General features: G+C 43.1%; 1 protein-coding gene and 1 long non-coding RNA gene across 3 annotated transcripts in view; both read left to right on the top strand.

Moving 5' to 3' along the window:
• The window catches only part of LOC311631384, a 134,307-nt gene that overhangs the window by 102,302 nt on the left and 5,530 nt on the right, over positions 1 to 26,475 (top strand). The window lies entirely within an intron of this gene.
• FAM114A1 (family with sequence similarity 114 member A1) overlaps positions 1 to 26,475 on the top strand; it is a 60,233-nt gene that overhangs the window by 28,228 nt on the left and 5,530 nt on the right. For both annotated transcript variants that reach the window (XM_084901066.1, XM_084901067.1), the window contains 9 exons: positions 3,002 to 3,112; positions 3,230 to 3,336; positions 5,711 to 5,845; positions 8,675 to 8,827; positions 15,202 to 15,325; positions 19,662 to 19,753; positions 21,916 to 22,077; positions 22,928 to 23,067; positions 25,172 to 25,244. In XM_084901066.1, coding sequence (XP_084757192.1) covers positions 3,002 to 3,112; positions 3,230 to 3,336; positions 5,711 to 5,845; positions 8,675 to 8,827; positions 15,202 to 15,325; positions 19,662 to 19,753; positions 21,916 to 22,077; positions 22,928 to 23,067; positions 25,172 to 25,244 — 1,097 coding nt within the window. The remainder of the gene's footprint in view (positions 1 to 3,001; positions 3,113 to 3,229; positions 3,337 to 5,710; positions 5,846 to 8,674; positions 8,828 to 15,201; positions 15,326 to 19,661; positions 19,754 to 21,915; positions 22,078 to 22,927; positions 23,068 to 25,171; positions 25,245 to 26,475) is intronic.

The following is a 26,475-nucleotide window of genomic DNA, read 5'->3' as shown; positions in this document are numbered from 1 at the left end:
GAAACAAGTGTGCCTTTGCCCAAAAGAGGTTGAAAAACACTGTCTTAATTGACTACTTAAAATTTTAATATAACATTTCCTCCACTTTATTTTATTCATTAATTAATTAATTTTTCTTTTTAAAAATGAATATATAGAAAAGAAACTAAAGAGAGTAGGATTCATGCTTGAAGTTTGTTCACAATTCTTTACAGTATATGAATATGGCCCAGGGGTTAATGAATTTCCATCTGATAATTAGGCAAACCACTTGAGTATAGGTGATAAATTAAATACCAGTCAATAATTTAACATTTATTTTTAAATTATACAGTACCCACAGCATTTATAGAGCATTCTTATCTTTGCAGTGCCGCAATGTCAACGGGTAGAGGATATCCCATCCTCAGAACCATGGAATTTGGAGGGTTTTAATTTCTTTGAGGATACTTACGGTTTGTGATGACATGTGAAGAAACTAATTTAGGAACTCTACCCTATAGTATTATTCATATTTGTTGTTTTTCTCTGTTATTGGTAGAACTGATCAATGTCTGAGAATGCATCCCTCCCACTCAAAAGGCAACCATGATTCCGTATTTTTACTTCCTTGTTTGAGCACTAGATGTCAGACTAAGTAAAGTTTTAGAACTTATTCTTCAAAGTGGGGTGTGGTGTACAGTGTAAAGCCTACTTATGAAAGACCATAGCTTTATGTTTCTAGTAGAATGTAGAAATGTGTACTTTCACTAACAAAAGAATTCAGGGGGGGGGGGGGGGAAGAACTAATCATCAGAATATATCATTGGAAGAAACTTAAATATGTGCAGTATAATTACAACTCAATAAAATTGTAAGTGTGAGTGTGTAGTTGGAATAGCAGCCTATTGTCATATCTATTAAACAGACACACCCCATGGTATTTCCTTTCAGAAACAAAGCGATTTTTTCTAGAGACAGCCTATGCACATATATCCACGATCATTTGTTTTCTAAGATGGTCAGAAGCTGTTCTTCTCCAGGAAGAGAATCAGATATGGTCTTGACCTGCAAAGGGTGGAAAAGGTGAAAGAGGAGCTAATGACCATGAGGTTTCATAACCCCTTGAGGTCTCAGGGAACGAGGTGGAATCCGCTTTCTTACACGGCTTACGCAAAGAAGCTGTAACAGATGTGCCCAGCCTTCTCAAACTCATTCATTCCTTGATTGTAGCTCTCAGAAATCTAGTTGTAAAGCATAGATTCCTAACTGGATGTGCACGATTTCCTTTCTAACAATACGTATTTTTAAAAGATGGCAAGGAATATGGACTCAGTATGTAAATAAGTTAGATGGTTATGTTCTGTAACTTAAATGTGTTACTGAAACGCCAGTAAGTTCTCGTTTAACTGCTTGGGATTCATTGGAAGCTAGAGAGAATTCATTCAAGTCTTGGTTTTGGCAGTGACAGTGCCCAACATAACTCAATAATGAATTTGAACTGTATTTATATTCATGTGAAGATTATAGACATATATTTCTGCATGTAATTAATGTTACAAACACCATAGATAATATTTCAGGGTTTTCTAGATAATGTATAATGATAGGTGATTCCCACTGGGTACAATTAGTCCTATGTCTGCTTGGCAAGTATCCATGTCCTAATTATGCTCAGATAGCTCTGATGAAGTTACAACGGATACAATACTACTATTTGGGTTTGGGATTCATCCTTGTCTTTCTCTTAGTCAGTAGGTGGATAATTGATCATTTTAATAGTGCCTTCTAAGACCAGGTGTTTCTTTTTGGCTCTAAGTCATGGCATGACTTGGGATCTGTCCCACCACCACCACCACATCATCCCCGTATATTAATATTAAGGCTGCCTTGGGTTTTAACAGGCTGAGATTGCCCTGATCCCAAGTGAAATTCTTCATTTCTCCCAGAGTGCTAGCAGGAGGTGAGTGCTGTGATGATGGCAGCTCATGCTGTTTCTCCTTTAAGAACTAAATAGCCACTTAGAAGCGTCAGGAGATCTTTTTGTTGGATTTGGGACTCTGAGAAAAGCTATAGCTCATCAGGAGGGCCTCTAATGAGAAACAAATAAAGCTGCAGAATAAAATATAGACAGGATTAGAGGATGTCCACCCAAAAATGTATACATGTTATAAAGGCAGTGTTTATTAAAATATATTTCATTCCATTCTCAACATGCAAAAGAATCTACAGCTATCAGCTGTTAAAGTCTGTATGCATTTTGGGGGGACACCCTGTATGTATCAAGCCAAGGGAGTGTGTGTGTGTGTGTGTGTGTGTGTGTGTGTGTGTGTGTTTTGGGGGGAGGGGGCATGAGAAGGTCAGCTCTGTATTTACCCAATAGTTACTGAATACCCACTGTGCTGGGTCCAGGAGAGAGAGGTTCTGTCCCTGCTCAGATGGAGTGAAGCCAGTGCCCTTCTTCCTGGCTGACTGTTCTTATAGCTCCTGTTTAGACTTACTGTCAAGACAACTGTCAGAGCTGTCGGGTGCCCTGCCTGGTTTTCCCACTGACTTGCCTTTTGATTTTGACACATGGGCTCCGACAGTGCTCTCTCCATTCTAAAGGATGACCAACATGTGGAAAGAGCGTGTTAAAGCTCAACTGATTTCAGTTTACCAAATAGCAATGGAGCACCTGCCACGGGCTGGGCCTGCAAGGAATCAAATACTATTCATAGGCAATCTCTTCGGTGTGAGATCCCAGGTTGCTAGTTAGTGTGCAAAGCCACAGGGAATAATAAAACATCTGGGAGCGCTTCACACCTGTCGTTCTTATCTGCTCCTCGCAATAACCCCGAGAAGAACCTGAGTCACTGAGTGATCAGGAAACTTCTCCAAAGTCACCCCCAGGCAGTGGTGAAGCTGAGCTGGAACTGGGACCCATCTCTGAGTGACTGCAAAGTCTATGCTGTTTACCACCTCCCCTGCTCACCACCACTCTGGGCTCTAGAATTTGAGGATTTCTCTTGTAGCCATGAACCATATCTTCGTTTCCCCACAGGTCATGGATTGACGGCAGTCAAGGAAAAAGCAGGGGCCCTACGGATCCATGGTGTAAATTCTGGCTCTCTCGAAGGGGCCCAACCTGACACCGAAAATGGCGTCCCTCCAAGTGAGTGCTGTATTGATCCAGGGGCTTCTTGGACTTGGGCTGTATGACACTAGCTGCACAAATAAGAACATTCCAGATCCGTGAAATGAACTGTGAAACCATCTTTTCTCCCTTTAGCAGCAGATACGGCCCCAGACCAGAGCCCAGAGGAAGGCCCGCCCATGTCCCCTTCATCAGGGTCCCGGGGTGTGCTGTCCGCCATCACCAATGTGGTTCAAAACACAGTGAGTCCTCAGCTGCTTCCTCCGTGTTCCCTGGAGTCTCCCGGCGCCTCCCTTTGATATCTCTATTTACCAGTGACCTAGATACATCAGAGCAAAAAGGGCCTTGCTCACAACTTGGGATTACGGTTTTGTTATGCTTCCGCCTACAGAGTAGGCGTAAACCTTGGAACCAAAATAATAAGGGCAAAGCGAAATGCATTGTATGTTTAAAAGAAAGGAGGTGTTTAAAAGGAACATTTCTCAGCCTGATGTGACTGTCCTCCGGCTGCTGCAAGGACAGTCTGGCTGTGGGGAGAGAGGGCTGGTTCTCAGAGCTGGGACAGCTGTTTTCCCCTCAACGCTCTGTGCCTCTTAACCTTCCATTGGAAATATCATAAAGCCACTTACATAAACACAAATTCTGGTAAAGAGTCAGGAACAACATCCCCAAGATGTTCCTAAAGCGCTTCCAGATAACTAAGACTCACATTCTTCCCCCGTTCCCACCTCCCAGTTTCCACTCTCCCTTCCTCCAATAACTCAAAGTCTGTCCCCCCAATCACACCCCTGGCTTTGGGGAGGGGGCTGCCTTCCTCTTAAAGAAACTTGTGATTGGCAACAAAACAGATGGATAGTGAAAAAAGTGGGAGGTACCCCAACTGAGGTCACACTGTTCAGAACACTGTGCAACTGAAAACGTATGAATTGTTTGTCACTGGAATTTTCCATTTAATATTTTCGAACTGCTGTTGACCTCGGGTAACTGAAACCTTGCAAAGTGAAACTGCAGGTTGGGAGGTCACTAAGTTCTCTTTTCCCAAGCTCCAGACACCCCCTACCAGGGCTGACCTTATTCATAGTCCCTATGACCTTCCTTCTCTCATTTTGTCCTCTACGTACTTTAGTAATCCCCCATAGAATGTTAGAAGAAAATAAATCAAATATACAGAAGTGTGAATGGCCAATATCCCAATCCTCCCAAAGTATGTGTATTTTAAGATTTGTTGTACAGTGTGATTATTGATTTGTATCCAAATCTGGAAACAAGTCTAAATGTCCAGGATGGAAATAATGGAAAAAGCATATTAACTCAGGCAAATAGAATATTGCTATTGAAGTGATAATTATGAAGATTGGGAAATGCATGCAGGTAATAATAATAATAATTTTATATATATATATATATATATATATATATATATATATATATATGGCTAAGTGACCATCACATCCAAAACAACCCAACGGACAACGTGACCAGGCCCACGGCGGGGAAGAGGGGGGCAGTTGGTGACAACCAAACCGGCAGAGGGGGGCACTGAGGGACAACCATGCTGGTGGGGGGGTGGGCAGTTGGGGGTGACCAGGCCAGCGGGGGGGGGGCAGTTGGGGGGGAACTACACCTTCGAGGGGGCAGTTGGGCATGACCAGGCCAGCAGGCATGGGCAGTTAGGTGTGATCAGGCAGGCAGGCAGGTGAGCAGTTAGGAGCCAGTGGTCCCGGATTGTGAGAGGGATCCAGAATTAGAGAGGGTGCAGGCTGGGCTGAGGGGACCTCCCCCCATGCACAAATCTTGTGCACCGGGCCTCTAGTGTAATAATAAAATATAATGTATATAAATTCAGGTAAGGTGGGAAGAACACAGGTATATGCATATTGTAATTGCAGTTGTACAATTGGAGGGTATGTACAGAAGTTGCAAGGACTTTAAGCAGTTCTGTTTATATGAACAGCTTATGTGAGAAAGAGGATTGTTTTCAACTTTTTTTTTTTTTTAAGGAAAACAGTGACTGATAAAGGGATTCACAAGAGAGAGAACTGTGTAACAGAACAGTGTCTGAAGCCAGTAGTATATGGAAATCAGCCTGTCTTAGTTCATGAATATACTAATCACAGGCAGTTATTACTAGTTTCTAAAAGTATGGAAGAGCCATCTGAAACAGCCTAAGGCTTCTACACTCCAGGGCCCCCTCGATTAAAGATTTCCCTAAACTGCCAAGAGCATTTGACATTTTAATAGATTGCTCCACATAACTCTGTTACTTGGCTTAAAATTTTTTCAAAGTAGCAATCGGGTCACCTATTAATTTTATGTCCTTGATACATATCTATTCATACACTCAGAGCTGGTCAACGTAATCCCAAGTATGTTTTGTTTTTTTCCAACCATCCTTTTAAAATAACATTGCATGACCTACAAATTATATGACGAATGCTCTTCCAAGGGAAAGCAAATCAGATTAAGTGGACAGTGAATCTCCTGATGAAAAAAAAAATTATGACGTCATATTGATATCAATATTTGAAGACAGAGCCCTCTGGGAGCTGCTGACTGCTGGGAAGCGGCAAAATGTAAAAATCTAATCTCATGCAACCCCCCTCCCCACATCTGCAGGGTAAGAGTGTCCTAACAGGGGGGCTTGATGCTTTGGAGTTCATCGGCAAGAAAACCATGAATGTCCTCGCAGAAAGTGACCCGGGCTTTAAGCGGACCAAGACACTCATGGAAAGAACCGTTTCATTATCTCAGGTGGGGTTATGTTTTTTTGCAGGTTTTTCTTTCGGTCAATAAAACAAGAGGTAGTAGCTGAAACCGGTTTGGCTCAGTGGATAGAGCTTCGGTCTGGGGATTCAAGGGTCCCAGGTTCGATTCCGGACAAGGGCATGTACCTTGGTTGTGGGCACATCCCCAGTAGGGGGTGTGCAGGAGGCAGCTGATGGATGTTTCTCTCTCATCGATGTTTCTAACCCTCTATCCCTCTCTCTTCCTCTCTGTAAAAAATCAATAAAATATATTTTAAAACAAACAAAAGAAAAAAAAGAAAAAACAATAGTAGAGGCCTGGCACAGCATGGAGCCATGAAGGTGGTCATGAGTGTGATCCTGGGTGCAGTGCGAAGGCCTATGCAGATTTCCTGAAGGGCTGGGTGTGGGGTGTGAGATAGAGGAAGGAGGCAAGGATGGCTCCGAGGTGTCAGCCTGAGCAGTTGGAGGGATGACGCTGCCACTAGCTGAGGGAATCTGCTAGGGTTTCCCTAACCGACAGTCAACGACTGTGGAAATCGGAAGTGTTCACCCAGGCCCAACCTGCATGCCTCGTGGTTCTCTCCCAGTGGAACCCTCTGGGGAACATTTCCCCGATCTCATGCCAGAATCACTCCTTGCTTTTTAAACCCATCATCTCCTTTCCAGAGGGAAAAGAGAACCAACATCCTGGGTAAAGCCAGGTCTTCTTTAAGGCAACTTGAATTTCACTCTCCCTTCTTTGGAGTGAATTCAAATCATTCCAGAATGACGTACGTATTCCCTTTCCCTTCCATTTCAGCCCTTTCCCCTCTATATCGAAGTACAAAGTCAGAGATGGAAGAAGGTATAGAGAAAGGAAGCAATTTCAATGGTACCACCTGGTACCAACCCAGTGAGATCAGGGCGGAGGAGAGTGTGTGTGTTCCCTGCCACTTTGATTGGCTCCGACTCCTGGTGACTGAGTGATATCCACAGTGTCCTGTCCTCCTGCTCAGCTCCTGTAGACTCAAGCCTATGGCTTCTTTTCTTCTCCTGTTTGGTCTTCCTCTTTTCCTGCTGCTTTCTATTTCCCAGCATGGTTGTCTTTTCCAAAACCCCCACCTTTTCATGAAGTGCCCAAAGGACAGCTTCAGTGTTGACATTTCCCCTCCAGTGAGGTTTCAGGCTTAATTTGCTGTGGGACCCACTTGCTCATCTTCCTGAGGATCCATCGTAGAGCTCTCCTCCAACTCCGTATTTCAAATGAGTGATTTTTTTTTCCCCTATCAGCCTTCTTCACTGGGTTTTATCGTGTTAAAAATTGACAGTGGCCAAAGCCGGTTTGGCTCGGTGGTGGAGCGTCGGTCTGCGGACTGAGGGGTCCCGGGTTCGATTCCAGTCGGGGGCATGTACGTTGGTTGCGGGCACATCCCCGGTGGGGGGGGGTGCAGGAGGCAGCTGGTCGATGTTTCTTTCTCATCGACGTTTCTAGCTCTCTATCTCTCTCCCTTCTTCTCTGTAAAAAATCAATAAAACATAATTTAAAAAAAATTGCCAGTGGTGTGATGGGGTTGTTTGGAAAACGTTAAAATTTAGAGCTTGTACTTATTAGTTAAAGACAAGTAGGAGGGAGGGTTCTGTCTGCTGCCCTGTGGGGTCTCAGTCAATAACATTAAGACTCAAAAGGAGGAAGTGGTTGATTGTTTTATTGACACCTAATAAAAACAAAATCTATTCTCCGTGATCTTTCCTAACGGACCTTGTGGTGGCCAGTGTCTGTATGTGCTCTTCACAGATATTAAATAACCCTATAAACTTAATGCCCCAGTAAATTTGATGAGGAATTGAATAAATGAGGTATAAAATCAAAGAAAGCAAGTGCAGAAAGCTGGGAGTGACTGGTAGACTTGTGTTCCTTTCATTGTCCTTTTATCAACAGAAAACATAATATGAGAAAAATTATCAACGAGGAGAAGAACTCAGTTCACAGTCATACTTCTCCTGAGCGATCTAAGAACTGCCAAGCTAACATTCTTATTTTTACTCAGGATCTAGTGAGGAATATATTATGAATTTATATCTTATTAATTTTGTGTGTTTTAATAATCACACATTTACAAAAATTTTTTTAAAATATATTTTATTGATTTTGTACAGAGAGGAAGGGAGAGAGATAGTTAGAAACATTGATAAGAGAGTCATCGATCAGCTGCCTCTTGCACACCTCCTACTGGGGATATGCCCGCAACCAAGGTATATGCCCTTGACCGAATCGAACCCGGGACCCTTCAGTCCCCAAGCCGACTCTATATCCATTGAGCCAAACCGGTTTTGGCTACATACACAAATTTTTAAATAATGTGACTCAGATAAAATCAGGTCAGTTAGTTTCTGCTTTGAAGTGTGCCTAAGTGCAGCCATCATAGTTAATCCTGTCACAGTAGATTAAACTTTTCTAGTGCACACACATTTGCTCATTATAAAAAATGTTGACATTGTAGAGAATTTAATCACACAGAAAACTCATCTGTGGAAACCACTGTTGAACTTCTGTTGTGCCTCTTTCCAGTCCTATACGAGGGCATAGAATTTTTCCTTTGTTTTGTTGTGTACATAATGAACATGTAAAATTCAAAGTGGAATATTGTGTAAAAATTGTCAGTAGAATTCATCAAACCATCCATTTAAAAAAAAAAAAAAGAATTTCAAAGTGACTAAAATATACTCTTTACAAATGCAGAGTCAGCCCTCATCTCCCCTTCGTCTTAAGCAGGAAGCGGGGCTTCTGGGCACACAGTGAGTGTACGGATATTGCAGCACACAGTGAGTGTACAGATATTGCGTGTTTTTGCAGATGCTAAGGGAGGCCAAGGAGAAGGAGAAGCAGAGACTGGCGCAGCAGGTGACGGCCGAGAGGACTGCACACTATGGGATGCTGTTTGACGAGTACCAAGGTTTGTCACACCTGGAAGCTCTGGAAATCCTATCCAATGAAAGCGAAAGCAAGGTATGTCTGCACCGATCATTCAAAATGGCACGTTCATCAACGTGTTTTCTTAAATAGGAAAGAAACCGGGAAATCTGCCGTTAAAGCACCTCTTTATTATTGTGCCAAGGTCACAAATACTGAACAGCCTACAACCGCTCCCCCCCCCCCATACTCCATATTATTCCCTCTCTGTCCTGTGCCAAGCTATCACTCCTCCCCATGCCCAAGAGGGCCAGCACAGTCGGAGTCATCACTAGTCAGACCTACTGGTGCCACAGGCTGCTCCGAAGCTTGGCCGTCATTCTCCTGGCCCTGCACCTCTCTTTGCTGACATAGAACCCAGATCAAAGACGCCCTCCGAAGCCCATCTTCCTTCCCACCCAGTGAAAACAAAGCGGCTGATGTTGGTTCCAGACTGTGGAGTCTTAATACATTTAGTTTTATGGGTTCTATGTTTAATCACCCATTTGTTAGATTGCCTGGGTACAATGTGCGGGAGTATCTTATTGGTGGTTACAGTTCTATTTGGGAATGCTCCTAGAGGCCACCTAGCAGCCCTGCATGTTCACATTCCCGCGCTGTGATTCCAAGAAATAAAACATCGCCCTAGCCAGTTTGTCTCAGTGGACACAGTGCTGGTCAAGGGCATGTACCTTGGTTGTAGGCTTGACCCCCGGCCCTGGTTGAAGTACGTGCAAGAGGCAACCCATCAATGTGTCTCACATCTATATTTCTCTCTCTCTGCCGCTCCCACCCGCTTCCACTGTTTCTAAAAGTCAATGGAAAAATATCCTAGGGTGAGGATTAACAAAAACAAAACATGAAGAGCAAAAATAAGCAGGGTGTGATTTCTTTTCTAAAGGATCTACATGGTGTGTGTGTGTGTGTGTATATATATATATATATATATATATATATATATATATATATATATGTATCTTTAGTTAGCAAACACTTATATTGGCACTTATATAGTCACCATTCTAAGCACTTCATTTTATTTTATTTATTTTTTATTAAATTTATCAGGGTGACATTGGTTAATAGGAACATATAGGTTTCAGGTGTACATTTCTATGATACGAGATCTGTATACTATACTGTGTGCCCATCACCCCAAATCAAAGCATCTTCCGTCAAAACTGTTAACTTATGTAATTGTATGTATGGCTCTTCTGTGTGGATGTCAGCTTGCCTGTATTCTAGGGTACTTTTCCAGGGGAGACCCTAAGGCAATGCCCTTTGGACCTCGCATGAGGGGCTATGGTTTAGGAGGAGCTGTGGGCCACTCACTGGGGAGAGGCGGGTGCTCAGACAGGAAGCTGAACATGGAGGTGAGCCTCCGAATGGAGAAGAGGTTTGGAATCTAGGCCTTCTCATTTCACGTTTGGACTTTGAGAAGATTGAGGCATCCTTCCTATCTAGTCAGGGGAAGATGACATCCGCCACAGAGCAGGCAACCAAGGACCAAACAAGATGGAAACACACATCCCTACTCCTCACCCACAGGATGATTGAGTTACAAGTTACTATCTGTGTTTATGTCCTTTTCAGTTACCCAGGAGCCATCAGGGACAGTCTTCTGGTTAAACTGCTAACAGATAATCTTTTTAAAGGCAAAATCATGAGATATGAAATGAACATGAATTAAACCATTTATTTCTCTCATTAATTAAATGAAGGAACCGAACAACTATTATAACTGAGTCAAAAGGAAGAGCCCAAGGAGCACAGATTTATACGGAGTAAAATCATTTTGAAATGAATGTGCAAATGGACACAAACCTGGTTTTTGCAGAGGAGGTTGTCTCTCCACTGAGCAAAATGCGCTCACATATCTGTAGTCAAGAATCACTTTTGTGCTTCTAGCAGCTATCTACAATTTAGTGAGTTATAAAATGACTCCCATAGAGCAGAATCCGATGATTTGAGAAGGGGTGCGTTAGAGAAGGAAGCAGAGTTTTCCCTACAAAGCTGTTTGGGGTCAGATATTATGTGATCAGATATAACTCAGTAGCTGTATGGTTTTAGACCCCTCTTACCTCAGTCTCCTTAGCTATGAAATGGGAAAGGGAATGAAAACCTATTTCACAGGGTTAGTAAAATAATTGAGGTAATCCATGTGAAGTCAGTCTCAGCATGCCTTATTCATAATAAGCACTCAGTAAATGTTAGCTGCCATTTTATTGTATACATATATGTGTATAGGTCATCTGTAATGTTGATGACATTTTATTTTTATATGAATTCTCATGTATTTGTTATTAATGCTAAAAACATTAAGGGGAGCATGACCCCTCGGAGCTGTCATGGTGGTAGCTGGAGAGATTTCACCCTGGCTGGTTCCACCGCGGGTCCCAGCCGTGGAACAGCCGCAGGTCCCAGGTCCCTAGGAAAGAGAAAGCCCCGAAGAACTGCCGTTGCTGGGAGGGCGGTGAGGTCCCTGGAGGGAGGCATTTCCCTCTGTGTGCACACTGCTCCCTCAAACGCAGCTTTCCTTCCCCAACCCGGAGATTTTTGCAGTTTTCATAGTAAGGAGTATAGACCTTTTCTTGGCTTAGTGATGTTACTTACTGGGTGCTATAATAAACAGTCCTAAAATGTTATGGGTCGAATCCATTATCCTCCCTCCTGTAACAGTCCCTGATGGGGGTGCCTGATTGACGGGAAGCTTTCCTGCATGTAGGGATCCAGGAGCCAGGCTCTGCCCATCTTGTGCCTCCACTAGGCCCATCCTCATGCTCACAGGCCTCTGGCAAGAATGAAGATGGAGACTGACGCTGGGGTTGTCAGTTTGAACAACAACAACAACAACAAAAATACAGGATGACTAGTTAAATTTAACTTTAGAAAAGCAATGAATGCTTTTTTTTTTTTTTTAAGCATAAATATGTCCTGTGCAACATTTGGGACATAACATTTATACTACAAAAATATTCGTTGTTTATCCAGAATTCAAATTTAACTAACTGGCCTATATTTTATCTGGCAACCCTACACATACCAAATATTTAAGAGTAAAAGCGCTTTTGGAAACAGGCTGCTGAAGAAAATATACTCCGCCATCCCATCCTTGACACATACACTGTCTAATGGCCTGGAAGGCCAGGTTCCCGTTTAGACTTCTCAGAACTCCTCCAATTTCCACACCACCCTCCTGCCTGCTCTCCTCCCTTCATCTCCAGCTGTCTGCCACCTCAGAGAGCCTCACGTGCACAGGTAATGATGACTTAGTTCAAGTTCCAGCACACCCTGCACACAGCCACCTCTCTGTCACCCTGGGCCCGGAAGTGCACTCTCCAGTAGCCGGTCCCTCGGTGAGGAGCACGGCCTGGGGAAGAGGTTCCCGCAGGCCAAAGGGAATGTGGAGAGTCCCCTGGAGGAGGGCGGTCCAGAAGGGGGCATATGGGCGCTGGCCAGCCTATCCTTTTGCCCTCCGGACTCCCCTGTGTTCAATCTAAAGTACTGGCTTGCAGGGGTCTTCAAACTACGGCCCCGCGGGCCACATGCGGCCCGCAGAGGAGTCTGATCCGGCCCGCCAGGTTTTTTGGGCAGTGAGCGCAGCCGAGGTGTTACAGTAGGAATTAGTAGTTCATATAGTCCGGCCCTCCAGCTCTCTGAGGGACCGTGATCTGGCCCCCACTTTAAAAAGTTTGAGGACCCCTGAGTGTCTTCTCAATCCCTCAGCTTAAGAGTGGGCACTCCCATTTACATATATATATATATATATATATATATATATATATATATATATATATTATCGATTTTTTACAGAGAGGAAGGGAGAGGGATAGAAAGTCAGAAATATTGATGAGAGAGAAACATTGATCAGCCATCTTTTGCACACCCCCTACTGGGGATGTGCCTACAATCAAGGTACATGCCCTTGACTGGAATCGAACCCCGGACCCTTCAGTCCCCAGGCCGACGCTCTATCCACTAAGCCAAACCGGTTTCGGCACGCACTCCCATTTTTTAAAAGCTTTATCCCAGACATGGTTTCTGCCTCCTCTGCTAACATTCCATTGGCTAAACTGAGACAAGGCATAGGGAAATATCTGAGCATTAGTATCTACCAGATTGGTCCTAGGATGGCAGTTGGCATGTGGTGTGACCTATAAATCTTAAGGAAACACTGATACTTGCATTGCCATTATACTCAATATTCAATAAAAAAGAGTAAACAAGGATCTTCAAAATGGTACCCCACGCCCCCTTTTGGGGAAAAGGTTTTTAAGGCAGACTGTCTGTCCTTGTGTTCCGACAGCACTTAAGAACAGTACCGGGCACACAGTCAGCATTCCACAAATAGTTATCAAGGCATGCATCATTAATTATTCATTATTGGATTGAAATAAAGATTCAGTGCACCTTGCCTTGCATAAGGGAACGAACTAGAAGGAGGCAAAAGAGATTCTGTAGTAGACAGATGCAGACAAATGAGTCCTTTGCTTAAAAGAACCGTTCCCAGACGTGCCCTGAGCAGAAAGCCCCACTGCAGTCACTGCAGGGGGATGGCTCCCCGCCAGAGGCCACGGGGAAACCAAAATGTTCCACGTGTGTGTACATTTTCACTAAGGGTTGTGCTGTCACACACTTATTCCATTACCTTTATTTCTACTCACAGACAGCTGCTGTTTAGAAAATATGTCTGAACCATCGGAATTTGACGTGGGCACATCTAGGACCCTGAGACCTAAACCTGAGAGTGTGAGGCGCAGGAGAGAGTTGGACAGAGGCGGTCGGTCCAGGGGAAAGGGAGGGGGTGGCAGCCTCTGCAGCGGGCATTTGCTTTCACCTGCTGCCCCCGGCTAGGCTAATGGGTTTTGTGTTGATGACTTCCCGCCGGGCCTCTGCTCAGAGCTTCGGCGCTAGCTGCATTAGCAACGCTTAGGAAATTGGTGTGCTGGCATCCCGGTGCCTCTCTAACTCCCTCACTTATCCTGATGTGCGAATCTACTGCCATCGTGAATATTAAAGCACATTCTAAAGGGCATGGCGATTCCTCTGCTGGCTCTCCCTCCAGAGCGAGGGTTGGCCCCGCAGAATGAAAAGTTAAAAGCCTTATGCTGTACGGTCGTACTTCACAGGGCGAGAACCATGCCCTTCGGCCAGCTCGGAAATGGAAATCAATGTTCAGACTCGCAGAGATGACTGGCCGTCGGTACAACTAATTTTTTTTTAAATATATTTTAATTTTTACAGAGAGGAAGGGAAAGGGATAGAGAGCTAGAAACATCGACCAGCTGCCTCATACACAACCCCTACCGGGGATGTGCCCGCAACCGAGGTACATGCCCTTGACCGGAATCGAACCTGGGACCCTTCAGTCCGCAGACCGACGCTCTATTCACTGAGCCAAACCGGTTTCGGCATAACTTTTAAGTGTTTACAAATGATCCTTTCAGAGAGGGAAGCTGAAGACAACGGGCAGGGAGAACGGCAGTTCAGGGAGGACACCAGACCTCAGCCACCCTCTCGCCTCCCCTGGGGGATGGGCAGCTCCCTCGCTGGTGCCCCCACTGACACCCACTGGCACCATCACAGTTTATAGGTTATCTTGGGCTCCCTCTCCTGGACTACAAGATCTCTGAGAAGAAAACTGTGTTTTGTGCATTTTTGCAACTCCAGTACAATAACCCGTGTGTGTGTGTGTGTGTGTGTGTGTGTGTGTGTATCCCTCCATTCCCATCCTAAACCCCTCCCCATGCATGTTCTACCCCCCTGTTGTCCATGACCACTGGTTTGGCTTATATGCATGCACACAAGTCCTTTGGTTGATCTCTCCCCTTTATCCCCACCCTCCCCTACCTTCCCTCCGAGGTTTGACAGTCTGATTGATGCTTCCCGGGCCTGTTTTTTGCTCATCAGTCTATGTTGTTCATCATTTCCCCTGGATGAGTAAGATCAACCTTATAAGGTAGATGCTTTTAGTCCCCGTTTGAAAGATACCAACCATTTGGAGCTGAGGCATAGAAAGGTTAAATTGCCCAAGGTCACGTGATTATGAAGTTGAGGAGCTGATATTTGACTCTAGGGTTGACACCGAAGCGTGTTTGTAAGGACTGTCCCCCAGGAGCTCCTGCCTGCATTCATTCAATGGCCTGCTGTGGGCGCCGGTGCCATGCCCTTCACATTCGTCCTCTCGTTTACCGCACATCAATCACAGAAGTGTGGGTCTCACTGTGAAATTTTAAAAACTGAGGCCGAGGGAGCTTACGTAATGGACTCAAAGTGGCACAGTGAATAGGCAGTTCATTCAACCTTACCAAAGTCTACATCACCCCACGCCAGGACTCAGCTCGGTCCCGGGAGACCTGGGCAAGACTGTACGTGAATGTTATTAAGGAGAAGAAAGGGTGACAGTTATGCTGACCTATTTCTTTTTGCAGGTTCAGTCATTTTTAGCATCATTTGATGGAGAGAAGCTGGAACTCTTAAAAAATGACCTAATTTCCATTAAAGACATCTTTGCAGCCAAAGAGTTAGAGAATGAAGAGAATCAAGAGGAACAAGGTAATGGAAAATAACTAGTTAATAGCATGTCGGGCTGTTGGTATAACCCTTATGACACTGCTATTAATAAGCACATCCATTTGAGCAGGGTGGAATTATTTAACCCAGTGCTCCTCCCTCCCACTTCCAAAACAAGGAGCCAGTCCCATCAATCTATAATCCTCTTTGTGCGGGGCGGGAACTCCTGATGGAGGCATCTTTATTTCTCCATCACAGTCCCCAGCACATCTCGGGCACACCATGAACGGGTGTGGCCAAGTGAACTAGGAAGACGAAGCACTAAACAGGGCCCTGATGGCGAGAGTGTGTGCTCCGATGCCTAATTTTTTTTTTTTTTCTGTATGTAGAAGCTGTTGAATGTAGTTGATATTGATGATGGGCAGGTATTTTAATGGATTTCTTTTCATAGTTTTCTTTTCCCTTTTCATGTATGCATGTAGAAGTTAGGATGTATTTGTAAGTAGCCTACAATCCAGCTCACGGTGCAGTTTACACAAAGGCCCATGCTGGAGTGTTGTGTGTCAGGTTGTCAATCGCTGAACTGAGCCGGGTGCGCTCTCCCAACACTGGCATGACCCCGGGACAGGAGGACCTATTTTGTGAGAAGCAAGGCGACCTTGAGAGGGGGAGGAAATGCTTTCAAAGGTAGACACACTTAACAATCTGTTTGGGAGCAGAATATAGTAAAACATTTGCTGTGTACATGGACAGGGATTTCTTTCCGATGTCAGCACTAAGCACTACAACCACAGAGTTCATATAAGTTATGCTAAAAAGGTTGAGCAACCTTGGACAAGACAGGGCTGGCTTCTAGGACCGTCTGAAGGGTCCCAGTGGACATATGTTCACCATTTACACGCTATATGGCCTCGAACAAGCTGTGTAAGCTTTCTGACACTCAGTATCTCACCTGTAAAGTGGAGACAATAACTCACATTTTCAAGGGCTATTGTAGGATCAAATTAGATAATATATGTAAGAACATATATGACAGTGCCTGGCACCCAGAACCGCTCAAAAATGCTAGCTGTGATTATTATTTAAAGTGCTAACACAATGCCAAGAAAATAATAACGGTGCAGTAAGTGTAGCTCTTATTTATGGTTGCCGTTGGTGTCACCCACATATAGAGTATGGTAACGTGCTTTCATTCCGTCAAGTCTCGGAAATGCTTCGTGCCCAGGTGTGCCACGGCCCTTTAATCAGAGCTTGAACACCAGCGCTCCAACACTTCAGCCTCGGTGCTCGGGGCAAAATTATTCTCAGCTTTTGCAAACTGTCATTTAAATACCATCTCCTGCGTTAGCCCCACCAAGTGACCTGGCGTGCCTCCAGTTTAATGAGCTCCAGGCTCATTGCATCAAAATAGAAGAATCAATTATACTAAAACCTGGGAAGAGGCCTGTTGCAAAGAGACTGTTGGAGAATTATGTGTTTGAGCATTTGTGTGTTTCTCTAAAGTCACAAAGGGTGATGGCCTTGTCTTGGGGTTAACAATGAAGAAGTGAAGACTCCAGTTAGCATGCTGGACTCAAGATGAGCTTTTCCAGAGTAATAGTCACCATAAATAGCCAGGCTATTTCATATATATATATATATATATATATATATATATATATATATATATATATATATATATATATTTGTATTGGTTTTAGAGAGGGAGAGGTATTGAAACATCAAATGATGAGAGAGAATCACCAATCTGCTGCCTCCTGCATGCCCTGCACTGGGGATCAAACCTGCCACTCAGGCATGTGCCTGGGAATGGAACGTGAACTCCTGATTCATGTGGTCGATGCTCAACCACTGAGCTGCTCTGTCCAGACTCTCTTCAGTTTATTGATGCCTGAGGTAGACTTTGGTCCTATTAGGGGTTCGTTCAGAAAGGATAAAAAAAAGGGGTCCCAAATTCCCTGTAACATTCAAAGAAATATTGTTGCCAGTGCAAGTTAAGGCAGTTATTGCTTTCCCAACTAGTGCTATTTCTTGGAGAGGAAACTTGATTCAATATTGTTAAATAGAAAACGATGTGTCCCAGTCCCAAGTAGAGAGAGCTTCAGTAAATTGAGATTTTTTTTAATATGACAAAAAATATTAAAGTTCTAAATAACATGCTAAGAAATGTCTCTCCTTAAGTCACAGAACCCTGTAATCTCCCGTTCAGTATGTCCATTTTCCCAAAGGGCATCTCCAGGTTATCAAACCACTCTTAATTTTAACGAATTTAATATAGAAATGTCACTCGAACACTTGAAGAAAAACCGGGAGGGAAGAATAGCAGGGTTGTTATTAAGTCAATCCCATTATGATGGAGTGTTACAACTCATCAGTGAGGGGGAGGGAGTGAGGGCGAGCAGACAATCTAAGAACAAAACTGGAGAATAAACTAGAACATTTTCATCATATCCTTTCTTGGAACCACTTTCTAACACCTAAATAATTTATTTGATAGTCTCCATATATACTGTGATAGTTAGATAAATTTAATATCAGGCTCCCTTGCATTGACTAATGTTAGCTTATGATCTGCATGTTTGCTTTTCCAGCAGAATATAATTTTATCACACTACCATAGATCTCTAATTAGGTTTACCACTGTTGTGAAGAGATTTTAAAAGCCTATTTTCTATTTTTATTGCCTTGGTGAAGGTCTTTTCATCATATATTCAGACCGAGAGTTGCAGTAATAAGTATCCTTTGTTGCAACATTTTTTTAATTATCTGTTTTTGTCCACTTTTGTGCGATTTTTTTCTTAACATGTTTGGCAGAAGCATTGGTGTGTTTTCCTGTCATACAGAATAAATGCACATTTAAAAGCTGGGCTGCACCAAGCACTTGTCTCCTACGTTAGTGTTGATCACTCCCAAATATTCTTCATCTCCTTATGTTCTGTCTTTGTAGCACATAATAATATAGTGACATAAAACTTCAGTGTTTATAAAATGCTTTTTCATCTGTTATTTTATCTGGTCCTTACAACACTATGAAATAAAAGATGTGTGGCCCTGTCCAGTTTGGCTCAATGGATAGAGCATCGGCCTGCGGATTGAAGGGTCCCAGGTTCGATTCCAGTCAAGGGCATGTGCCTGGGTTGTGGGCTCAATCCCCAGTAGCGGGTGTGCAGGAAGCAGCTGATAGATGATTATCTCTCATCATTGATGTTTCTCTTTCCCCAACTCCCTTCCTCTCTGAAATCAATAAAAAAATATTTAAAAAAAAAAGAAAAAGAAAAAAAGAAAGAAAGAGAAGATGTGTGGCTTTATTACCCTAAATTTGCAGAGGAGAGTTGGAAGCTGAGCAGCCCTTTGGCTGGCCCATGTCACAGACCCGCCAGGTGCTGGAGCTGGGGTAGAGCCCGTACCTTCCAGGCCCGGTGCAGGGCGCCTGCTGCCCTGTCACACTGCCTCCTGCAGAACGAGGCGAATGGGCAGCTGGGGGATGAGACCTTGTTGATGCTCAGCTGTGCCTCTGTCCCTCTTAGTTTGCCTACCTACAGGGGGTGAGACCAAGACCTCCACCCAGTGGAGAGGGAGTCTCAGCTTATAATGAAATGTATCTCTCTCCCTCCATGTTTCTTTCTCCCTCTCCTTTTCTCCCTTTCACCCCCACCCCCAAACTCTTCTTTGTGCATGTGTGATGCCTTCTCATTCTTTTTTTTTTTTTTTTTTAATCTTCACCAGAGGATATTTTCCTATTGTTTTTTATGGATAAAATGGAAGTGGGAGAGGGGGTGAGAGAGAGAGAGAAACACTGATGTGAGAGAGATACATCAATTGATTGCCTCCTGCATACACCCTGACCAGAGCTGAGAAATGAGCCTGCAAACCAGGTACATGTCCTTGACAGGGAATCAAACCTGAGATCTTCTAACCACTGAGCACACCAGCCAGGTCTGCCTTCTCACTCTTGAAGGCTCAGATCAGACATCACCTCCTCCATCGAGACTAATTTGGCTTGCTCAGCACTGTGGCTCTGTGGACGCAAAGAGGCTCTGGGTATCATCAGAGTTGCAATGCTAGGCATGATGCAGTGTTGGTGCAGGCCACTCGTCATTCTTTCAGCAAATAGCTACTGACCACCTAGAGACAGATAAGTCCCTCCCACCCTCCCCTCAAGTTGCCTTCAGACCAGCCAGGGGGCAGCCCACCAAGTGCTGTGAGTCTCCAGCAGCCCCCACCCCGCAGCAGCCTGCTGCCTCCCTGCCATCTCCTAAGTGGGCGACACTCATCTTTGCTGGCAGCTGGAGGGCAGGCTGTGGGCGGGGGGAGCTGCCACATTCAAAACGATGAAAAATAATTCATGCTTCTTACTTGTGTCATTTTCTATTTCTAGGCTCGGAGGAAAAGGGAGAAGAATTTGCGAGGATGCTCACAGAGCTTCTCTTTGAATTACATGTTGCGGCCACGCCTGACAAACTCAATAAGGTCAGCACCGTCTGTCTGAGTTTTTGGGTTTTTTTTTTTAGAAGAAGGTCTCAGGTATGAAATTCCAGAGCTCCACCTGAAATGGAAAAACCCCACAGCCCACATGACACATGGGTGGAGGGTCAGAAATTAAGATTCAAGGAAGCTGCCGAAACTGGTTTAGCTCAGTGAATAGAGCGTCGGCCTGCGGACTGAAAGGTCCCAGGCTTGATTCTGGTCAAGGGCATGTACCTTGGTTGCAGGCACATCCCCAGTGGGGGGTGTGCAAGAGGCAGCTAATCGATGATTCTCTCTCATTGATGTTTCTAATTTTCTATCCCTCTCTGTGAAAAAAATCAATAAAAATATATATATTTTTTAAAAAGATTCAAGGAGGCTACATAATGAAATGCAATGGTAGAGAACACGCTAGACCTGTGTTTTAGATGCAGCATCAGTAGTAATTACCTTATGACCTTGAACAAGTCACTCCTCAAAAAAGGATTTTATGTCAGAGCAGAGGTTACCTTCAGCATAGGGCAGAGAAGAGGGTTCCAGAATCGCCAAGGGCTTTTTCAAACGCCACCTCCCCTCCCCCACCAGAGCAGCAAGGCCAGAATTAGGCAGAGAGAAGCACATGGGCCAGGGGACCCCGTGCCCCCTCCCACCTAGAATGCGGGTGCCACGTCCTGTCTGAGAATGTTCAAGCGGCAACAGTCTGGGTGCCCCTCCTGGGACCACAGTCGGTGTTGGAAGTTGGTACCAGGTCTTGCTGCGGAGTTTTTTCTAACAAGTCCACTGGCCATGAGTTACTTAAAACCATGTCGTTTTCCCTGCTCTCCCCCTTTTTGTTCTCTCTTTCTTCTCTTTAGCACCCAGGGTCTGCCACAGGCCCCTGTTTATCCGGGAGGGCGAGGGAAGGGCAGAAGGAGGCAGTGAGGGGGAGAGATGAGTAATTTCTCTATCTCTGATAGAGGTCATCGATGCTGACAGGCCAGTGTTTTGAGCAAAGTGGGAAATTGCCTCATTCATCTCCCAGCAGCTCCTGCCACTGGCGGGAGAGCGGGTGCCTCCAGGGCCTCCCGGTTTAGGTACACAGTCAGGCAACCCGGGGTCCCTGAGAGAGGACACACCAAGGACAGTGCTGTTGGGTTCTGTCTCCCCAAATCTTCTTACCATTGACCTGACATTCAACACTCTGACATATTAACCTTTGACATGTACGCTTTAAGGTGAGAAGTAAGTTTAGCCTGAGCTCGGCTACAACTGGCACTTAAGCAAACAGCTTAAACTTTAATGGTAAAAGCTAAAAGCTCCCTTCCTAAATGCAAGGACTAACAGAGAAGGAAGGTGGTTGATGCTTGTTCAATTTAGCCATCATTTCTTTTTAAAAAAAATACATTTTATTGATTTTTTTTACAGAGAGGAAAGGAGAGGAATAGAGAGCTAAAAACATCGGCCAGCTGCCTCCTGCACTGGTGATGTGCCCACAACCAATGTATTATACATGCTCTTGACCGGAATCGAACCTGGGACCTTTCAGTCCACAGATTGATGCTCTGTCCACTGAGCCAAACCAGTTTCGGCTAGCCATCATTTCTGAGGCACTCTTGAGAAGTTCGGCTTGTCACAGCGCCACTCCAGGTCTTTCCCACGGCCCTTCTCTCCTCCCCCGGAGGCCAGGGGACCTCCACAGAGAGAGCAGAGCCATCTTTCATCTCCCCAGCATGATGCATTCTCACGTTCATGAGACATAGCAGATGAGGACATTTGCTTTAGCAATGACCCCGGCTCAATGTCTAACCTATATATTTAAAAAGTACTGTGATTTTTTTTTTTATCGTTGGTCACAAAAAGTGCAAAATATACTCTCACCCTTTCTAAGTGACCGTCACTTTTATTCTTACCTGAGTACCATTTTAGGGCGCTTTTTAAAACATCCTTCACCCTGCTCAGGGCTCTCCATGCTTTCTTTCTATTCTGCCCCCTTTTCCTATGTTATAGTCACCCCAAAAGCAACAACAGGTGTTTGTAAGGAGCGCAGGGAATTGCCCCATCATTGTTTAAATGCACAGAGAAGCAGCCTTGAAAGTTTAGGGCAAATGGATCCTAGTCTGGAGATTGGAGTATCTTAGCCTCCTATTTGCACAATAAATGTCTCGCTTTGGCTGGGGCCTTCTCAGGCCATGAAGAAAGCTCATGACTGGGTGGAAGACGATCAGACCGTGGTGCCGGTAGATGTGGCAGAAGAGACAGAGGAGGAAACTAAGAAGGAAGAAAAGGAAGAGAAACCTGAAAACCCTGAAGAGGGCGAAAAGCAAGAAAGGAGAACTAAGACAGTCGAGGTAAATCTGTTTTAGATTGTCCACCTAAAGAGCAGTAATAGTATGCTAATTTTATTACCGGCCTCATTTTAAGTGAGGAAAAGCCATTTCATTTTTATATAGAACTATGAGTATTAGTATAATAAACACCAAAATTGCTCAACTTCAAGATAATTCATGACTCAGCATAAGTATTGTAGCTTTTCTCCATAGCTCTACAATTATAATTAAAAGGGGGTCGGGGGTAGGGGGGAGGGAATGATCTTTAAGGACATAGTTGGTTTAGCTTGAGAGTGAAATTCCATCTTATATGCAAATCTGTAATCATAAAATGTCTTTATGCTCCATAACTAATGAGGCAACTGAAGCTTTTTCCAAAAAAAGAAAAAAATTATTGGCACAGTTTTTATTCTATAGTTAAATAAATATGTGTGTATAATTTATATCCTGCCTATGTTTAAAAATGTGTTTGTGATAACTTCATCTTACATTGGATTTGAATTTTAGAAAAAGAAATTTTTAAAATTAGATCACGCTGAGAAAAAATGTCCATTGAGGTCTATTCATTTAACTGCCCTTTTGCAAGCCTTCTTGAGTGCCTGCCTGTAGAGTACCCAACATTGGAGGGACATAGCTGTGACTAACACTTGCCATGGCATTGGGAACTGGCTTGGGTTTTAGGGCAGATTTTCACTCAGAAAAGTCTTAGACATGCCCATTAATCTTTGGGTAAACTGTTTCTGTTCATATTTGGTTCTTTTAAAAAACATTATATATACATTTTTTTAAATATTGCGGGGAGTGTGTGTGTGTGTGTGTGTTAAGCATCTGCTCAGTTGTTAATTTTCTAACTTGCATTCACTTGTTTTAGGAAGTTTACATGCTGTCCATCGAAAGTCTGGCAGAAGTCACAGCACGCTGTATCGAGCAGCTTCACAAAGTAGCAGAATTAATTCTTCATGGACAAGAAGAGGAGAAATCAGCTCAGGACCAAGCAAAAGTGCTGATAAAGTAAATGTTATTTTATACTCTTATTTTTCCAATTTTATATACATGTGCCATTCAAACACACACACACACACACACACACACACACACACACACACACACACCCTAGGTACTACAGAGTCCTATTTCAAGTCAGCTAATTCCAGTTTTTGTGGTCCTCTTCAGGAATAAGGACTCTCTTAAGAAGTGAACCATGTCAGCAAAGATATAATAGTTAACTAGATATTTCAGGAATTACCTATGAAGAGATTTAAGAGAAAACACCTTAAATAATTCAGAGCTAAGTATAATAAGTACTAGTATTTGTTTTAATAGACCCAAGTCTTAGAAGTACCAACCTGTAAGGGTAATTACACAACATACCACACAGATATTGAGAGGACCCCTTAATGTGACTTGTCAGCAATCTTCATAAAAATATGCAAACACACCCCCACTGTTCCTAGGGACTTATGCCAGCTCTTCCCATTCTGAATTCTGGCAATGGCAGTTGCTAATGTAAGCCAGTTCACTGTACTGCATGCATGCATGTATGTGCTGTTATATGTTATGTTCTTCAATAAATAGAAGTTACTATCAGTTCATCTAGTGAAATAAAAATGTATATATATGTAACTCTGTATACAAGAAAATAATTGGTATGGAGTATTCATTAGTATAGTTGTTATGGAATGGAAAAATAAGCTATTAACTTTTATGCACATGACTCTGTATTGTGTTATAGAAAATTAGCACAAGTCCAAACACCACCTCATTATTATACAGACACAGAAGCCAAAATAAGAGCCTCCAAAAATACATGGGTGCATATATACATATATCTCACCTCACTCATTCACCTTGCTAGCTGACTAGTCTTTGCTTATTACTGCATTTGGCATTGTAGGTTGAGGAGCAAATTTCTAGTAGAAGGACCTTTCAAAAAGTCAATATTAGTGACATTTTCCCTCATTTGTAAAGATAGGCCTCATTTTTTTTTCTTTTCTTTTCTTTTTTAATGATTTGTCATCTAGTCTAGATTTTCATATTTAAACACACAAAAATCAAAGATATTATAAGAACTGTATAATCTTGCCCTTAACATGCCTAGAAAAGAATATTACTATAATGTGTGGAAGGAAGAGGAAAAGACAAAATAGGAAAAGTTAACATTAATGAAAACACCCTTTCTGAAGAGCAGTTTTGGGTGGAGGGATGGATGAATGTTGCTCAGTAAACCTGAATGCATAGCTTAGACAAGGACCCCTACTTCTCAAAACAAAGTTTACTTCCTACTCAATGCACTAGATCTTTTCTGAGCTTTGAGTTATTATTTTTCTAATTGCATTTTAGTCACGATTCATAAAAGTCACATATATTATTTTTTAAAAATCAGACAATTACCGACATTATTAGGTAATTAGACTGTTTTCCATTGTCATCATCTATAATGTTCTGACGCATTCCTTTAGTGAAATGTGTGTGCCCATCTCGTGTTATTTTCTTGGGGTAAAGCCTTAGAAGTGGAATGGCTGGAATAAAATTGGAGTTTTGATGTAAGTCTTCAAAACATCTTCTACAGGATCATCTGCGACGCCTGAGTTTGAATCCCAGCTCTGTCACTTACTGCTGCTTTTCCTAAGCAAGTTACTTAACCTTCTTAAACATCCGTTTCTTCATCTATAAAATGGGAATAATAATGTAACCAATCAGGTCACTGTGAGAGTTAAATGAGGTTATTTTTACAAAAGTACTCAACTTAGTACCTCAATGAATGTTCATTATTATTTTCAAGTGACTAAACAGCTGGAGAAACTTGGTAAGAGTGTTAAATGCCTTTACATGTGGAGCCTGAGTCTGGTGCTCTTCTGCCTGTGGTTTTTATTCGTGTGGCCTGAATGGATTAGATGATTATTCTTAATTAGCATGCGAAGAAACCCAGGATTAGAGTCAACAGTGCTTGTGAATCATGGAAGATTATTGAGAAAAACATTTCTACAGAGCACCTTCGAACTTGTGTGCCAATCTTTTAAGTAGAATATGGTATTAGTATCAGTAATTGTCTTGATGGTTAAATTATTTTACTTTATTTAAAAATCCTCAAACCACTTTTCTTTTTAAATTTCAGATTAACTACTGCAATGTGCAATGAAGTGGCCTCCTTATCAAAGAAGTTTACAAAGTCCTTGACCACAATTGGGGTAAGATTGTAATGCTGATTCTCCACCCCCACCCCACCCCCCACCACTTTAAGGGAGAGTTCTCTAAGGGCCCTGAGGAAGAGTGGAGGATTCAGGGCCTCCTAGGATGGCTCCACAAACAGAAGCTCTGCCGTGACATTTACCAAAACTAGGCCAAGAACAACTTCTCTAACAACAGACAGCTCAGGGCCCTCATCGGACTGAGGTTAGCTCTGACACTGCCTCCTCAGATTTCTGAGATGTTGGGTGAGCTTTCAAACCGTTCTGGGCCTCATTTTCTTTTCTTTTTTTTTTCTTTTAAATGTTTTTGTAATTGATTTCAGAGAGGAAGGGAGAGGGAGAGAGAGATAGAAACACCAATGATGAAAGAGAATCATTGATGGCGGCCTCCTGCATGCCCCCTACTGGAAATCGAGCCTGCAACCCAGGCATGTGCCCTTGACTGTCGTTGAACCTGGGACCGTTCAGTCCATAGGCCAGTGCTCTATCCACTGAGCCAAATCAGCTAAGGCTAAGTGTATTTTTTATGATTTTCTTATTGGTACTTTCTCTTCTTTGTATATAATACATATACAAAATATGTGTCAATTGACTGTTTATGTTATCGGTAAAGCTTCTTGTCAATAGTAGGCTGTTACTAGGTAAGTTTTGGGGGCATCAAAAGTTATCTACAAATTTTTGAACCCCAAGTTGTTCGAGGGTCAACTGTACATATACACAAATGTGTACAAATGGTTGTGTGCACAGAATCAGGAACACACAGTTAACATCTGGGAGAAAGAAAAAGCTACATCTAACCAGAGCTCGCTGAAATGCCATCTCGCCTCAAAATCCACCTCATCCGATACTGTGATGAATCATCTACATAAAGTCATTGTTTCTGTTTTCACAACAGCCATTACTCATAACTTGAAGTTAATGAGAGTATATTGCTCTCCAGACTCCATTAAAATTGCTTGCACATCTCATTGATTCTAAAAATCAATGTCATTTTGATTATATTTTAGAGATTTATTGATAATCAAGTAAACATAAAAGCAAATACCATAATGGGTTTTCTGGTTACTTACTAAAATGACTGGGCTTCTAAAGATTTTTTTTTCCACCAAGACTTCTTTATGGTTTCCCAATAGAGTAATGTCAATGAAAGGGGGAAGATGTATTTCATTTTTATTCTTCTGTTTACCATACGTCTTCTGGGTACAGTCAGGAAAAGCAGTCTATTAAAATT

Source organism: Pipistrellus hanaki (assembly GCF_964339955.1).
Source record: "Pipistrellus hanaki genome assembly, chromosome: 1".
In the NCBI taxonomy this organism is placed as follows: domain Eukaryota; kingdom Metazoa; phylum Chordata; class Mammalia; order Chiroptera; family Vespertilionidae; genus Pipistrellus; species Pipistrellus hanaki.
The sequence above is the reverse complement of the archived record's forward strand: the minus strand, read 5'-3'. Positions and strand labels throughout refer to the sequence as shown.